The following is an 18,585-nucleotide window of genomic DNA, read 5'->3' on the forward strand; positions in this document are numbered from 1 at the left end:
GTGATGAGCTTTGAGGGCACTATGGTGTTGAACGCTGAGCTATACTCAAAGAATAGCATTCTCACATAGGTGTTCATTTTGTCCAGTTGGGAAAGGGCAGTGTGGAGTGCAATAGAGATTACATCTTCTATGGATCTGTTAGGGAGGTATGCAAATTGGAGTGGGTCTAGAGTTTCTGGGATAATAGTGTTAATGTGAGCCATGACCAGCCTTTCAAAGCACTTCATGGCTACAGACGTGAGTGCTATGGATCGGTAGTCATTTAGGCAGGTTACCTTAGTGTTCTTGGGCACAGGGACTATGGTGGTCTGTTTGAAACATGTTGGTATTACAGACTCAGACAGGGAGAGGTTTAAAATGTCAGTGAAGACAGTTGTCAGTTGGTCAGCGCATGCTCGATGTACACATCCTGGTAATCGATGGATTACCCTGGCCCTGCGGCCTTGTGAATGTTGACCTGTTTAAAGGTCTTACTCACATCGGCTGTGTAGAGCGTGATCACACAGTCGTCCGGAACAGCTGATGCTCTCATGCATGTTACAGTGTTACTTGCCTCGAAGAGAGCATATAAGTAATTTAGCTCATCTAGTAGGCTCGTGTCACTGGGCAGCTCTCGGCTGTGGTTCCCTCTGTAGTCTGTAATAGTTTACAAGCCCTGCCACATCCGACAAGCATCGGAGACGGTGTAGTACGATTCGATCTTAGTCCTATTTTTGATGGTTCGTCGGAGGGCATAGCAGGATTTCTAATAAGCTTCCGGATTAGAGTCCCGCTCCTTGACAGCGGCAGCTCTACCCTTTAGCTCAGTGCAGATGTTGCCTGTAATCCATGGCTTCTGGTTGGGATATGTACGTACGGTCACTGTGGGGACAACGTCATCGATGCACTTATTGATGAAGCCAGTGACTGATGTGGTGTACTCCTCAATGCCATCGGAAGAATCCCAGAACATATTCCAGTCTGTGCAAAAGTCTTGTAGCTTAGCATCTGCTAGTGGTTAGAGCGTTTGGCCAGTAACCGAAAGGTTGCTGGATCGAATCCCAGAGTTGACAAGGTAAAAATCTGTTGTTCTGCCCCTGAACAAGGCAGGTAACCCACTGTTCCCCGGTAGGCCGTCAATGTAAATAAGAATTTGTTCTTAACTGGCTTGCCTAGTTAAATAACATTTTAGAAAATCGGATCACTTTTTTATTGACCAATACACTGGTGCTTTTTGTTTTAATTTTAGCTTGTAAGCAGGAATCAGAGGATATAATTATGGTCAGATTTGCCAAATGGGACAACTTTGTACACGTCTCTGTGTGTGGAGTAAAGGTGGTCTAGAGTTTTCTTCCCTCTGGTTGCACATTTAACATTTTTCTATTAGATTTTTTAATTCAACTTTAGTTAACCAGAGAACAAGTTCTCATTTACAACTGTGACCTGGCCAAGATAAAGCAAAGCAGTGCGACACAAACAACAACACAGAGTTACACATAGGATAAACAAACATACAGTCAATAACACAATAGTAAAATCTATATACAGTGTGTGCAAATGTAGTAAGATTAGGGAGGTAAGGCAATAAATAGGCCGTAGTGGTGAAGTAAATTTAGCAATTAAACACCAGAGTGATAGATGTGCAATAGCATCGGTCTGTGGTGGTATGTAGACAGCTACAAAAATACAGATGAAAACTCTCTAGTTAAAGTTGTAGTCGGAAGTTTACATACATCTTAGCCAAATACATTTGAACTCAGTTTTTCACAATTCCTGACATTTAATCCTCGTAAAAATTATCTGTCTTAGATCACGACTGTTAGGATCACCACTGTCTTAAGAATGTGAATTGTCAGAATAAATAGCAGAGAGAATGATTTATTTCAGATATAATTTCTTTCATCACATTCCCAGTGGGTCAGAAGTTTACATACACTCAATTAGTATTTGGTAGCATTGCCTTTAAATTGTTTAACTTGGGTCAAACGTTTCGGGGAGCCTTCCACAAGCTTCTGAAAAGGCGTGTGCGAGCAAGGAGGCCTACAAACCTGACTCAGTTACACCAGCTCTGTCAGGAGGAATGGGCCATAAGTTGGGTGAATTTTGGCCCATTCCTCCTGACAGATCTGGTGTAACTGAGTCAGGTTAGTAGGCCTCCTTGCTCGCACACGCTTTTTTCGTTCTGCCCACATATTTTCTATGGGATTGAGGTCAGGGCTTTGTGATGGCTACTCCAATACCTTGACTTTGTTCTCCTTAATCCATTTTGCCACAACTTTGGAAGTATGCTTGGGGTCATTGTCCATTTGGAGGACCCATTTGCGACCAAGCTTTAACATCCTGACTGATGTCTTGAGATGTTCCTTCAATATATCCACATAATATTCCTCCCTCATGATGCCATCTATTTTGTGAAGTGCACCAGTCCATCCTGCAGCAAAGCACCCCCACAACATGATGCCGCCACCCCTGTGCTTCACGGTTGGGATGGTGTTCTTCGGCTTGCAAGCCTCCCCCTTTTTCCTCCAAACATAACGATGGTCATTATGGCCAAACAGTTCAATTTTTTTTTTAGACCAGAGGACAATTCTCCAAAAAGTATGAACTTTGTCCCCATGTGCAGTTGCAAACCGTAGTCTGGCTTTTTTATGGTGGTTTTGGAGCAGTGGCTTCTTCCTTGCTGATCGGCCTGTTAGGTTATGTCGATATAGGACTCGTTTTACTGTGAATATAGATACTTTTGTACCTGTTTCCTCCAGCATCTTCACAAGGTCCTTTGCGTCTCCTTCCTGAGCGGTGTGACGGCTGCATGGTTCCATGGTGTTTATACTTGTGTACTAATGTTTGTACAGATGAACGTGGTACCTTCAAGCATTTGGAAATTTCTCCAAAGGATGAACCAGACTTGTGGAGGTCTACAATTTTTTAACTGAGGCCTTGGCTGACTTCTTTTGATTTTCCCATGATATCAAGCAAAGAGGCACTGAGTTTGAAGGTAGGCCTTGAAATACATCCACAGGTACACCTCCAATTGACTCAAATGATGTCAATTAGCCTATCAAAAGCTTCTAAAGCCATGCCATCATTTTCTGGAATTTTCCAAGTTGTTTAAAGGCACAGTCAACTTAGTGTATGTAAACTTCTGACCCACTGGAATTGTGATACAGTGAATTGTAAGTGAAATAATCTGTCTGTAAACAATTGTTGGAAAAAATAATTGTGTCATGCACAAAGTAGATGTCCTAACCGACTTGCCAAAACTATAGTTTGTTAACAAGAAATTTGTGGAGTGGTTGAAAAAGGAGTTTTAATGACTCCAACCTAACTGTATGTAAACTTCCGACTTCAACTGTAGATAGTGTGGTCTACAGCTTATCATGAGATACTCTACCTCAGGTGAGCAAAACCTCGAGACTTCCTTAGATACCGTGCACCAGCGGTTGTTTAGAAATAAACATAAACTGCCACCCCTGGTCTTACCAGAGGCTGCTGTTCTATCCTGCCGATACAATGTAAAACCTGCCAGCTGTATGATGTTCATGGACAGAGCAGGTGATCCTAATGTTTTGTACACTCAGTGTTTACGCACGTACACATAAACATGCTCGTGCGCTCACACACCCACAGTTTGTATCCATGATTTTTGGATGCTGATGAGGATACACTGTAAATATTAGCGTTAACATGTGATGACTGGTTGACAGAGATAGTTGCATGTCAGATATATAGCAGACACCAGTTCCCTTACAATGGCTCTATTAACATAGGTCAGGGCTGGATCCTGAACCTGGCCTCCATAAACACTGGCCTGACACTGGCTGAGGACAAAGGCTGGACTGGGTTATGTTATACTGTGGTTGGGCTGAGAGTAGACTATGGCTGGAATATATTAAAACTGGCTAAAACAGGGGTCCTCTTCACGGCTCCAATGGAATTCATGTTGGGGTTGCACCATTAAGCAAAATCACATCAGCAACATTATGTTGCTAGCGCAAATCTAATTCCTGGAAGAGTATGTTTAGGAGTCAGTGCAGGGGCTTCCTGTCCCACCCCCTCCTTATATCCCTCTCTCTCTCCATCTATCCATCTCTCTATCTGTGTCACCTGCCCCTGGCTGTGGCGTCAGTAGGTCTCTGGCTGTGCCTGAAACACAAATCTGTGTGACTACAGGCTTTGTTCTGTGCGTGAGCCTGAGTGTGTGTGTGTGTGGGGCTGTGTGTTGAGGGGGAAATGTCAAAGAGGGTGATTTGTTCCATCATCCAGCATTCCAATACCGCGTCCCTCTGTGTGTGTGCGAAAGCCGGACAGAGAGAGAATCTGTGTATGAGTGAATCCTTCAGGTCTAGGCCAATGGGGCCTACAGTATGTCTAAGGATAGGGGAAACTCAGCCCTGTACGTGGAGACACTCTCTAAGCTATACACCATCTGGCCCTGCCCATCAAAGGCCTCTCTCTCTATGAACCGAACACACATGTACACGTTCTCTACATTACAGTCAGCCATCAACCAGAGGTCCATATTAGATTTGCCTCCATTACGTCCCAGTTATTCCCTGCTTGAAGCTTGGTGCCACTGTCACACAAAGACAGCCTGCATCCCAAATGGCACCCTATTCTATATAGTAGGGCCCATAGGCCTCTGGTCAAAAGAAGTGCATTACATAGGGAATAGGGTGTCGTTTGGGACTTATTCACAGTCAGACAGAATGGATGTGCATGTCTCAGACTCGGCTCCATTTGACCCCCCCCAGACAATATTTAGCCCATTCCTCTATGTCTCCCTCTCTCAAGAAAGGGTTAAGTTCATGTTTATAGGAGGGCCCAAGGCAGAGGAAAATGGGGGGAGATTGGATGTAATGTGATCAGTAATTAATTTTGTGTTGCATTAGAAGGGGCTGTAGCCGTAGCGATGGATGGACAAGCGCAGACTACAAGTGTCCGGGAGTCGGCCCCTAATCTAATGACGAGCAGAGTCACAGAGACAGGAGCAATTATAGAGGGACAGAGAGAGAGAGAGAGAGAGAGAGAGAGAGAGAGAGAGAGAGAGAGAGAGAGAGGGACAGAGAGAGAGAGAAAGGGACAGAGAGAGACAGAGAGACACAGAGAGAGCGGGCATGAGAGGAGGGGGCGAGGGAGTCCCAAAGAGTGTCCATTCCATGTGACTGCCATTGCTGCTGCAGGGGACTCTGTAAATGAATAGGTCCAAACAAGATTATGTCGTAAAAGATGGGCAACGAGAGCGAGAGAAAGAAAGGGATGATAGAGAGAGAGACGGATGAGAGCAGAGCGAGACCGAGAAGGGTGAGAGAGAAGGGGATGAGAGGAGGGGTGGGGGGGTAGTCGATGCTAAACACATTAGGGCCTTGTGACCCTTTGCCTCTCTAGCTCCCAGTGGCAGTCTCCTCTCCCAAAGAGAAACCCCTCCTCTCCCACCATTAAAATCAAAGGATCTCTTGTTCACTTAAGGAGAGGAAGAGCGCTGCCGCTTCCTAAATGAGTTAAACATTTGGATTGTCTGAATGGCTGACACACACACGCAGGCCCATACACAAATATACACCCGCACACTTTTGAAAACTAGCTGCTGCAAAACCAAACAAGCATGATTAAGAGTAGCGGTTGAAAGATAGTAAATGAAAGTTCAAAAAGTTAAGAAAATGAAGTTGACCACTATCACATTTCACAGTTTGAGAGAATGAATGGTCAGTAAATTGTTGGAAAGATTGAAACCATGACATTATTAATGATGACAAATTATTAATGAGTCTGTGTGTATGCACGCGTTTGTGTGTATGCACGCGTTTGTGTGTGCGCACGCATGCGCATGTGTGTATATGTGTGTGCGCATGTCTGTGTTAGTGTGTGTTTGTATGTTTGTGACTGACCAGTAGCCGAGCCCACTATGTCTCTGGATGGTGACTCTGACATGGCGTCTGCCAGCCTCTCTCTCAGCCCCTCCTCGGTGGACTCCACAGAGCTCATGTGACGCAGGCCAAAGCTCTCTGGCCAGCTTCCACACACCTCCAGCAGGGTCACACTGCGGTCAAACGTCCCTGGAACAACAAATGCAAACATTTATAGACTATCAGCACAACACAAACACAAACACAGTCAGTAGAAACCCGAAACATGGTCAGTTAAGGTATATATGTATAACCACACAGATGGTCAAGTGGAGTCCTGACCTCAAACACCACCTACTGTGCTGTTTTCTTCAAATCTCTACCCCTAAAATGGAAAGCCCTATCACCAGCCTCCATGTCTGTCTCCATCTATCTCTGGGTCCCAGACACTAAAACAACTGATTCAAACAATTACTGTCCCCCCAATTTAGCCAATTCCCTCACTCCCCCTGTATTTCAGGATGTGATGAACACTGAATTAAGTCAAGAGATTTAGTAGCTGGGACGAAGGCTTCAGACACGACTGACTACGGCCCTGGTTAAAGGGATACTTGGGGATTTTAGGAATGCGGCCCAGTCATTGGGTTAACACTAGTTAACATTGTCTGGTAAAACTAACTTCATACTGGACACGGAGACATAAAAATGGTTTCAAAACCCCAAAGTCTCCCTTTACGTCCAGCAAATGGAAAAGTAGGCCTTGTTGTTTGTTTAGTCCAAGGTGGGTGTCTTGTTGGAAAACACAGTGTAAGTGCAGAGAGGCACTCTCTCTTCTGTGGGGTATTAACAGCCCCAGAGTAAATATGGAATGCAGACACACAGGCATGAACAAGATGTGTATGTTTCTTTAGGCCAGCCTGGTGCTTTTTAGGATACCACAGGGTTTTCACTGTATCATTAGAAAACACAGCAGTGAATTGGATGGAGGGATGAGATCAAACAAGGGAAGAGGAGAGGTCCTTTTTTCCTGGAAAGTTAAGAAGAGCCACTGGTCTGATAAACAGAGCGGAAAGACCGAGAGAGAGGGAGAGAAAGAGAGATGACTGATAGAAAAGGAGCCATGACAGAGCAGAGGAAAGAAAAATGCAAAACAGAGAAGGAACTAGAGTGAGAAAACACCAGTAAAATGCTGGAATGATCTTTATCATAAAAGAGCCTCCCTAGACTTGCTGCTATTGTTTGTTTGTCTGGTGGTTGTGGTTTGGTGGTTGTTATTTGGTTGGTCTCTCTCTACACTGACACCCAGTCCCCTGGCCCAGACTGGGTCTATGTTATCAGAAGGAGCAGTGACAGTGGACCCTTTGATCTCAGAGTTAAGTTCAGTGTCTATCTAGGCCCTTGGTGTATGGAGACCTGGCCAGCCTCAGCCACACTCCGGCCCACTGACAGGCTTTAATGCTGGGGCGAGAGCCCGCACGGGCCGCCCTGCCTGGCCTGGTTCTACACACAGATAAGAGGAACCAGGTCTCCACTTGGCTATCTGCTGTTAGACACACACTGTCCCGGGCAAGCCAGGAGACGCTGATAACTTTAACACCACTTCATAAAAAAGCTGTGTGTAGGTGATTCGTCAAAGGAACCCCCCCCCCCTTGCCAGCAGGCCCACTATCAAAGCCATGGCCAAGAGCCTGTGTGTGGGGTGTTGGTGTGTGTGTGTGGGTGAGACAGAGAACAGTAGCCCTGTGTGTGGGGTGTTGGTGTGTGTGTGTGTGTGTGTGTGGGTGAGACAGAGAACAGTAGCCCTATGTGTGGGGTGTGGGTGTGTGTGTGTGTGTGTGGGTGAGACAGAGAACAGTAGCCCTGTGTGTGGGGTGTTGGTGTGTGTGTGTGTGGGTGGGTGGGTGAGACAGAGAACAGTAGCCCTGTGTGTGGGGTTTGGTGTGTGTGTGGGGGTGGGTGAGACAGAGAACAGTAGCCCTGTGTGTGGGGTTTGGTGTGTGTGTGGGGGTGGGTGAGACAGAGAACAGTAGCCCTGTGTGTGGGGTGTTGGTGTGTGTGTGTGGGTGGGTGATACAGAGAACGGTAGCCCTGTGTGTGGGGTGTTGGTGTGTGTGTGGGGTGTTGGTGTGTGGGTGAGACAGAGAACAGTAGCCCTGTGTGTGGGGTGTTGATGTGTGTGTGGGTGGGTGAGACAGAGAACAGTAGCCCTGTGTGTGGAGTGTTGGTGTGTGTGTGGGTGAGACAGAGAACAGTAGCCCTATGTGTGGGGTGTTGGTGTGTGTGTGGTTGATACAGAGAACAGTAGCCCTGTGTGTGGGGTGTTGGTGTGTGTGTGGGGTGTTGGTGAGACAGAGAACAGTAGCCCTGTGTGTGGAGTGTTGGTGTGTGTTTGTGGGTGGGTGAGACAGAGAACAGTAGCCCTATGTGTGGGGTGTTGGTGTGTGTGTGTGTGGGTGATACAGAGAACAGTAGCCCTGTGTGTGGGGTGTTGGTGTGTGTGTGGGTGAGACCGAGAACAGTTTCCCTGTGTGTGGGGTGTTAGTGTGTGTGTGTGGGTGGGTGGGTGAGACAGAGAACAGTAGCCCTGTGTGTGGAGTGTTGGTGTGTGTGTGTGTGTGGGTGAGACAGAGAACAGTAGCCCTGTGTGTGGGGTGTTGGTGTGTGTGTGGGTGAGACAGAGAACAGTAGCCCTGTGTGTGGGGTGTTGGTGTGTGTGTGGGGTGTTGGTGTGTGGGGTATTGGTGTGTGTGTGTGTGTGGGGTGTTGGTGTGTGTGTGGGTGAGACAGAGAACAGTAGCCCTGTGTGTGGGGTGTTGGTGTGTGTGTGGGGTGTTGGTGTGTGGGGTATTGGTGTGTGTGTGTGTGTGGGGTGTTGGTGTGTGTGTGGGTGAGACAGAGAACAGTATGCTGTTGCCCCACACACACACCAACACCCCACACACAGGGCTACTGTTCTCTGTCTCACCCACACACACACCAACACCCCACACACAGGACTACTGTTCTCTGTCTCACCCACACACACATCAACACCCCACACACAGGGCTACTGTTCTCTGTCTCACCCATACACACACCAACACCCCACACACACACCAACACCCCACACACAGGGCTACTGTGTGCCATACTAGCGCTCTTGAAGGGACATGACGTTATTATAGTTACCAAGCTGTTGATTTGATGTTTTACCACAGTGTGGAATTACATTTTTGACCCTTTAAACAACCCCCCGGCCTTGCTGTGAAAAGTGGCCCATCTTTCTGAGACCTCACTATGCTGGTATGTGAACCGTGTGTGACGTTTAGTGAGCTAGTTCATTTATTTACATGGGCTGAGTACGTAACGGGTGGAATTGAGGTGTGAGAGCTTGTGTTAGTCTGTGTCAGTGTAAGAGTAAGTGTGTCCTGAATTCACTGTCACAGCACTCCAGATGCTCTATGGAGACTTCCTTCACAAAGCTATTAACCCATTAGTCTCAATTAACATGATGGCAGGTTCCTAATGGTACGAACTCATTTCTCACACCCACGCCTGGGGTTCACGTCAACCACTACAGAGCAAAAACACTAACCACAACACAGAAACAGTCCTAGCCAACTACAGTCCTAGCCAAAAGTTTTGAGAATGACACAAATATTAATTTTCACAACGTCTGCTGCCTCAGTTTGTATGATGGCAATTTGCATATACTCCAGAATGTTATGAAGAGTGATCAGAAGAATTGCAATTAATTGCAAAGTCCCTCTTTGCCATGCTAATGAACTGAATCCCAAAAATCATTTCCACTTCATTTCAGCCCTGCCACAAAAGGACCAGCTGACATCATGTCAGTGAATCTCTCGTTATCACAGGTGTGGGTGTTGACGAGGACAAGGCTGGAGATCACTCTGTCATGCTGATTGAGTTCAAATAACAGACTGGAAGCTTCAAAAGGAGGGTGGTGCTTGGAATCATTGTTCTTCCTCTGTCAACCATGGTTACCTGCAAGGAAACACGTGCCATCATCATTGCTTTGCACAAAAAGGGCTTCACAGGCAGGGATATTGCTGCCAGAAAGATTGCACCTAAATCAACCATTTATCGGATCATCAAGAATTTCAAGGAGAGCGGTTCAATTGTTGTGAAGAAGGCTTCAGGGCACCCAAGAAAGTCCAGCAAGCGGCAGGACCATCTCCTAAAGTTGATTCAGCTGCGGGATCAGGGCACCACCAGTACAGAGCTTGCTCCGGAATGGCAGCAGGCAGGTGTGAGTACATCTGCACGCACAGTGAGACGAAGACTTTTGGATAATGTCCTGGTGTCAAGAAGGGCAGCAAAGAAGCCACTTCTCTCCAGGAAAAACATCAGGGACAGACTGATATTCTTCCAAAGGGCACAGGGATTGGACTGCTGAGGACTGGGGTAAAGTCATTTTCTCTGATGAATCCCCTTTCCCCTACCATCAGTTCTGTGTCATGCCAATAGTAAAGCATCCCGAGACCATTCATGTGTGGGGTTGCTTCTCAGCCAAGGTAGTTGGCTCACTCACAATTTTGCCTAAGAACACAGCCATGAATAAAGAATGGTACCAACACATCCTCCAAAAGCAACTTCTCCCAACCATCCAGGAACAGTTCGGTGACGAACAATGCCTTTTACAGCATGATGGAGCACCTTGCCGTAAGGCAAAAGTGATAACTAAGTGGCTCGGGGAACAAAACATCGATATTTTGGGTCCATGGCAAGGAAACTCCCCAGACCTTAATCCCATTGAGAACTTGTGGTCAATCCTCAAGAGGCGGGTGGACAAACAAAATCTCACAAATTCTGACAAACTCCAAGCATTGATTTATGCAAGAATGGGCTGCCATCAGTCAGGATGTGGCCCAGAATTTAATTAACAGCATGCCAGGGCGGATTGCGGAGGTCTTGAAAAAGAAGGGTCAACACTGCAAATATTGACTCTTTGCATCAACTTCATGTAATTGTCAATAAAATATTTTACACTTATGAAATGCTTGTAATTATACTTCAGTATTCCATAGTAACATCTGACAAAAATATCTAAAGACACTGAAGCAGCAAACTTTGTGAAAATGTATATCTGTGTCATTCTCAAAACTTTTGGCCACGACTGTACACCAAAGTATGTCGTATTAGTTACTACACCAAAACCACCATGACACTGATTAATAAAAAATGGAAATCATATTTACAAAAGTATTCAGACGCTTTACTCAGTACTTTGTTTAAGAACCTTTGGCAGGGAATACAGCGTTGAGACTTAGGTATGACGCTACAAGCTTGGCACACCTGTATTTGGGGAGTTTCTCCCATTCTTCTCTGCAGATCCTCTCAAGCTCTGTCAGGTTGGATGGGGAGCGTCGCTGCATAGCTATTTTCAGGTCTCTCCAGAGATGTTTGATCAGGTTCAAGCAGAGGCTCTGGTATTCAGAGACTGGTCCCGAAGCCACTCCTGCGCTGTCTTGGCTGTGTGCTTAGGGTCATTGTCCTGTTGGAAGGTAAATCTTCTCCCCAGTCTGAGGTCCTGAGAGCTCTGGAGCAGGTTTTCATCAAGGATCTCTCTGTACTTTGCTCTGTTCATCTTTCCCTCGATCCTGACTAGTCTCCCAGTCCCTGCTGCTCAACAACATCCCCACAGCATGATGCTGCCACCACCATGCTTCACCATAGGGATGGTGCCAGGTTTCCTCCAGATGTGATGCATTCAGGCCAAAGAGTTCATCTTGGTTTCATCAGACCAGAGAAGAAACAAGAATCTTGTTTCTCATGGTCAGTGGTCAGTGTCCTTTAGGTCCCTTTTTGGCAAATTCCAAGTGGGCTGTCATGTGCCTTTTACTGATGAGTGGCTGCTGTCTGTCCACTCTACCACAAAGGCCTGATTGGTGGAGTGCTGCAGAGATTGTTGTCCTTCTGGAAGGTTCTAAACTTCTTCCATTTAAGAATGATGGCGGCCACTGTGTTCTTGGGGACCTTCAATGCTGCAGACATTTTTTGGTACCCTTCCCCAGATCTGTGCCTCTACACAATCCTGTCTCTACGGACAATTCCTTCAACCTCATGGCTTTTTTGCTCTGACATGCACTGTCAAATGTGGGATCTTATATAGACAGGTGTGTGCCTTTCCAAATCATGTCCAATCAATAGAATTTACCACAGGTGGACTAAAATCAAGTTGTATAAACATCTCAAGTATGATCAATGGAAACAAGATTTACCTGAGTTTAATTTCGAGTCTCATAGCAAAGGGTCTGAATATTTATGTAAATAAGGTATTTCTGCTTTTAATTTTTTTTTATACCTTTGCAAAAATGTCTGAAATCTGTTCTAACTGTCATTATAGGGTATTGTGAGTAGATTGAACATTTTTTATATAATCAATTTTAAAATTAGGCTGTTAAGTGTAACGTAAACAAAATGTGGATAAAGTAAACAGGTCTGAATATATTTTGACTGCACTGTAGTAGATGTCAAGTTCACCAGACCCCCCCCCCCCTCCATCAGGGGTGATCTCTCGATCCTCTAGCCTGTGACAGCCAGTCCCACTCCTCCACTCCTGTCATTATCATTATGAATCTAATCAAAGAACCCCAGCACTCCTCAGGGGTTAGTAGGAACCGAGGGGCAGCGTGAGTGTGGAGCAGCAGGATATGGGCTTCCTCTTCTGTAGTGTGGGGCTTTGGTTTGTGTCTCAATCCCTCATTTTTCTATTTGTCACCGACAATCTTCTAGGGACAACTGAAACATGAGGACATGATGTTCACAATCATTTTAGCGAGAGAGACAGAAGAGACAGGAGAGAGTAGAGAGAGAAGAAAGAGGGGAGAGGAGAGGAGAGAGGGAGAGGAGAGGAGAGAGAGAAAGGAGAGAAAGAGAGAGAAATAGAAAGAGAGAGGAGAAAGAGAGGGTGGGGCAAATATAATCTTTTTTTATCATGGTAAAACTAAATCCCAGGCTGGATTAGTTTTCTCCCAGCTGTTAGTTCACCGCCACTCTGACTGACAATCAGGCCCTTCTGATCTCTCCCAACACTAGTTTCCTTAAAGACTTAATCAGTGTGTGTGTTCACCTTTACAACAGGGCAGCAGCTCAGGATGGCACAGCTGGACTCGCACAAACACACATAATGCATAACTACCGGCCACATGCCATCATCTCTGGGCTACCTGGCTGCTAAATAGCCTAATGACGGGAGGCTAACGGTTGGCTAGCTGATAGCGATAATTCAATTAGGCTTTACTGTAGGGGGGTGCCATTAGAGCGGCGAAGCTAACGAGTCCTTAGGGCTGTAAACGGAGGGTTGTAACACAGGGACGGCGGTCATTTGTGTTGGGAAAACAAACGCCTTCTGGAAAACAAACATGCCACTGCGTAAATCAGGATTTGACCGGAGTGAAGGACACAGAAGTGTATACTTAGAAAGATACAGACTAACCCCCTGAGTTGGACATGGACAACTTGTACCTGGAGCAGTTGGGGCACAGAATGCATGGCTGTCTTGGTGTGGTGACTAGCTGGGATGTGAGACAGCAAACTTGAGGTTGAGGCTATGTCTTTATCAGTGGTAGTCAAACACACACACACACTTCTTGCACTGTGACCAAGTCTGACAGAGTGTGTGTGATGGTGGCCAGGCAGGGCAGGGCCATGGAGAGGAGAGCTGCTTGCCAGAGCAGTTAAGTGGTGAGCGACTTGTTAAGTGTTAATCGAGCTGTAACTCCCAGGATTAACGCCTGTGATAGGTAGCTAGCTCCCAGGAGGTCTCTCATTGCTCTTCACTAGATTCCCTGTCTTTCATTACACTAGGCCCTGCTTTTAAATGATTTACTCCCCCCCCCCCACTCTCTCTCTCCTGGGTTGGCTGAGTACTAGTAATCCTGTCAATACTGGGGCTTGCCTGGGGCCAAAGACTCACACACACACACACACACACACACACACACATGCAAACACACACACACACACACATGCAAGCACACACGCACACGTAAGCACACACACACGCAACAACACGCGCACACGTAAACACACACACACACACACACAGAGGCTTCACTTTGCACCTCCCTGTTTAAAGCTAGTTTAAAGGAGTGTCAGAGAGGCAATGATGGCTAGCTCACGATTAGCCTTAAACCTTTAATAGCAGAGGAGGCTGTCTGTCTCTGCACTGTGTGTGGCACTGTCAGACAGACTTCAAAGCCTTTGAGACAAACACACACCTCTCTGTACTGTAGTGTGTATACATATCTGACCCACATGCTCTCTGTCTTGGTGGAGGGACTTTTTAGGGGCGACAGCATGATTTGTCTTCAAACCACTCAATAGGAAAAGGGTCTAAACGTGGCGGTAGGTTCAGTCAGTGAGATCAAAGGATGGAAGTGAGATAGGACATAATTGTCCCAACAACATAACCCCCACACCAGGACGGTGAGAGTGACAAGGCCACACAGATATCCCAGCAGATAATAACTCTCTGTTCTCTCTCTGTGTGTGGGATTAGACCTGTGACTCAGCCTGCCTCCCTTCTAATCTGAAACTGGAATCTGCATCATCAAAATGGCTGATACTGGGATACTGCAAATGCTGCACAGATTGTGGCCCTGAAAAAATGTAATATTGTGTGTCTGTCAATGTACACGTGACTGCACCGTATAGTTCCCAAACACACCAGTGCCATATGTTCACGTGCTTTGACCCTGAACGATGGTACCACACATAAGTGTCTGTGTTTGCACACGCATTATGTAAACACACAGCGCACCATGTAATGTGTGTGACTGCGTGTCTTCTCCAGTTTATTTTTTATTGAATTTTATTTAACCTTTATTTAACCAGGAAGGGCTCATTGGGATTAAAATCTCTTTTTCAAGAGTGCCCTGGCCAAGATAGGCAGCACCAAGTCATTACAAAAAAATTACAGACAGACAACATGAAAAACTACAAGTAATCTAGTAAAAAAAACATTGAATTCACAAGAGTATAAACCAGCAAATTAAAAACATTGACAGGTCAGGGAATCAGCCTCAAAATCCTCCATCAGTGATTTAAAAACTGATTATGCTGGCTTGTCTGATTAAGTGGTGTGCACACAGTTATGAGGGCACCTGAGAGGGGACAGATTGGTTATCGAGAGGACACACACACACACACACACAAAATGACATATAAAAGAACATCAGGATCAAAGTACGAGATGCCTGGTTGATGCAGGCTGGGCCTCTGGTGTATAGCGCAAAACAATATGGCAACATTGGTTGTTTATTCCTGGATCCGAATGGTCGCCATCTTATCAACACAATAAAATATCTATCTTTTTTTACAGCAGTTTTTGGTAAATAATATTCTCTTTGGATTCCAGGACATTGACTGGGTCCAGATATTCTTCATCCATCATGGCACCGCCGGGCGCAGTAACCGGGCTAACCTGGAGGCCACCCTGCCTTATGGGGACTGTGGTTCTGGTTTGAAGGTCTGTTCTGCTGGTGTTTTGGTGGCTCTGACCACTTAAAAACACGAGAGAGAGACGCAGGAGGCTTACATGAAAAGGGAAATGAATGTGGCCTTGCTGGGGGACAACACCGCTCTGTTTTCTCCTTTCAAATCAAATCAAATTGTATTGGTCACATACACATATTTAGCAGATGTTTTTACGGGTGTAGCGAAATGCTTGTGTTCCTAGCTCCAACAGTGCAGTAGTATCTAACAATACACAACAATACACACATCTAAAAGTAAAATAATGGAATAAAGAAATATATAAATATTAGGACGAGCAATGTCGGAGTGGCATTAACTACAATACAGCAGAATATAATACAGTATACACATATGAGATGAGTAAAGCAGTACGTAAACATGATTAAAGTGACGAGTGTTCCATTATTAAAGTGGCCATTGATTCCATGTCTATGTATATAGGGCCGTAGAGGCTAAGATGCAGGGTTGAGTAGGTGGGCGCTCCCGGCTAGTGATGTCTATTTAACATTCTAATGGCCTTGAGATAGCTGTTTTTCCACCTTCTCCACTGCGGTCACGTGGATGTAGATGGGGCGTACTCCCTCTGCTGTTTCCTGAAGTCCACCATCAGCTCCTTCGTTTTGTTTACATTGAGGGAGAGGTTATTTTCCTGGCACCACTCCGCCAGGGCCCTCACCTCCTCCCTGTTGGCTGTCTCGTCATTGTTGGTAATCAGACCAACTACTATTGGGTCGTCTGCAAACTTGATTGAGTTGGAGGCGTGCGTGGCCACGCAGTCATGGGTGAACAGGGAGTACAGGAGGGGGCTGAGCATGCACCCTTGTGGGGCCCCTTTGTTGAGGATCGGTGAAGTTGTTTCCTACCTTCACCACCTGGGGGCGGCCCGTCAGGAAGTCCAGGACCCAGTTGCACAGGGCTGGGTTCAGACCCAGGGCCCGGAGCTTAAGGATGAGCTTGGAGGGTACTATGGTGTTGAAGGCTGAACTATAGTCAATGAACAGCATTCTGACGTAGTTATTCCTCTTGTCCAGATGGGATAGGGCAGTGCGCAGACGATTGCATCATCTGTGGATCTATTGGGGCGGTAAGCAAATTGAAGTGGGTCTAGGGTGTCAGGTAAGGTAGAGGTGATATGATCCTTAACCTCTTGAAACTAGGGGGCACTATTTTCATTTTTGGAAAAATAACGTTCCCAAAGTAAGTCGCCTATTTCTCAGGACCAGTTGCTAGAATATGCATATAATTGACAGCTTAAGATATAAAACACTCTTAAGTTTCCAAAACTGTCAAAATATTGTCTGTGAGTATAACAGAACTGATCTTGCAGGCGAAAGCCTAAGAAAAATCCAATCAGGAAGTGACTCATGTTTTGAAACCGTTGTCTTCCTATGCACCCCTATTGATTGGCCACTGAAAGGGATATCAACCAGATTCTACTTAGTCCCTAAGGTGTCTACAGCATTGTGACGTAGTTTCACGCCTTTATGTTGAAGAATGAGCGTAAACGACTACATTGCGTAAGTGGACAGCTGAGGGCTCTCAGAGTGATTCTTGCGTAAAAGACCGAGGTAGTCATTTTTCCTCTCGGTCCTACTGAAAAGCCAATTGTCCCGGGTTGATATATTATCGAATAGATGTTTGAAAAACACCTTGAGGATTGATTATAAAAAATGTTTGCCATGTTTCTGTCGATATTATGGATATAATTTTTCCGGCGTTGTCGTGACCGCTATTTCCGGTGGATTTCTCAACATAAAGTGACAAACAAACGGAGGAATTTTGGGTATAAAAATCATCTTTATGGAACAAAAGGAACATTTGCTGTCTAACTGGGAGTCTCGTCAGTGAAAACATCCGAAGATCATCAAAGGTAAACGGTTAATTTGATTGCTTTTCTGATTTTCGTGACCAAGCTTCCTGCTGATAGCTGGACATAATGCTATGCCAGGCTATCAATAAACTTACACAAACACTTGTCTTGCTTTGGCTGTAAAGCATCATTTCAAAATCTGAGATGACAGGGTGATTAACAAAAGGCTAAGCTGTGTTTCACTATATTTCACTTGTGATTTCATGAATACGAATATTTTCTAGTAATATTTTTTGACCGTTGCACTATGCTAATTAGTGTAGTTGATGACAATTCTCCCGGATCCGGGCTCTGAGGACTCAGCTAGGGATGCCATCTGGGGCGGCAGCCTTGCAAGGGTTAACACGCTTAAACGTCTTACTCACATCGGCCATGGAGAACGAGGGCCCACAGTCTTTTCTAGCGGGCCGCGTCGGTGGTACTGTGTTATCCTCAAAACGGGCGAAGGTGTTTAGTTCGTCTGGTAGCAAGACGTCGGTGTCCACAACGTGGCTGGTTTTCCTTTTGTAGTCCGTGATTGTCTGTAGACCCATACATCTCATGTTTGAGCCGTTGAATTGCGACTCCACTTTGTCTCTGTACTGACATTTTGTCTGTCTGATTGCCTTAGAGAGAGAATAACTACACTGTTTGTATTCAACCATATTCCCAGTCACATTTCCATGGTTAAACGTGGTAGGGAAAAACATCCCCTATACACTCCCTGATGAACTCAGTCACGTGTCCGTGTAAACATCAATGTTATTCTCTGAGACTACCTGGAACATATCCCAGTCCGCATGATCAAAACAATCTTGAAGCATGGGATTCCAATTGGTCAAACCAGCATTGAATAGACCTTAGAACGGGTATTTCCTGTTTAAGTTTCTGCCTATAGGAAGGGAGGAGCAAAATGGAGTCCTGATTTGATTTGCTGAAGGGAGGGCGGGGGAGGGCCTTGTAGGCGTCTCGAAAAGGCAAGTAGCAGTGATCTAATGTTTTTCCTAAGCGAGTAGTACAGTCAATGTGTTGATAGAACTTTGGTAGCGTTTTCCTCAAATTTGCTTTGTTAAAATCCCCAGCTACAATAAATGCGGCCTCAGGATATGTGGCATAAAGTCCAGTGGTGCTGTGCCTTGAGGGACATCATGGTATCAGCTTGAGGGGGAATATACACGGCTGTGACTATAACCGAAGAGAATTCTCTTGGAAGGTAATACGGTTGGCATCTGATTGAGGTATTCTAGGTCGGACAAACAAAAGGAGTTGAGTTTCTGTATGGTATCACAATCACATTATGTGTAGTTAGTCATGAAACATACACCCCTGCCTTTCTTCTTCCCGGAGAGTTCTTTATTCCTATCTGCGTGATGAACTGAGAACCCAGCTTGCTGTATGGACGGGGACAGTAATATCCCGACAGAGCCATGACTC

General features: G+C 45.7%; 1 protein-coding gene across 6 annotated transcripts in view; it reads right to left on the reverse strand.

The window, feature by feature from the left end:
* The window catches only part of LOC109905648 (BCAS3 microtubule associated cell migration factor), a 405,490-nt gene that overhangs the window by 23,470 nt on the left and 363,435 nt on the right, over positions 1-18,585 (reverse strand). For all 6 annotated transcript variants that reach the window (XM_031790754.1, XM_031790752.1, XM_020503154.2 and 3 more), the window contains one exon: positions 5,865-6,032. In XM_031790754.1, the coding sequence (XP_031646614.1) occupies positions 5,865-6,032 (168 nt within the window). The remainder of the gene's footprint in view (positions 1-5,864; positions 6,033-18,585) is intronic.

The sequence above is a fragment of the Oncorhynchus kisutch genome, linkage group LG15 (genome assembly GCF_002021735.2).
Source record: "Oncorhynchus kisutch isolate 150728-3 linkage group LG15, Okis_V2, whole genome shotgun sequence".
NCBI lineage: Eukaryota > Metazoa > Chordata > Actinopteri > Salmoniformes > Salmonidae > Oncorhynchus > Oncorhynchus kisutch.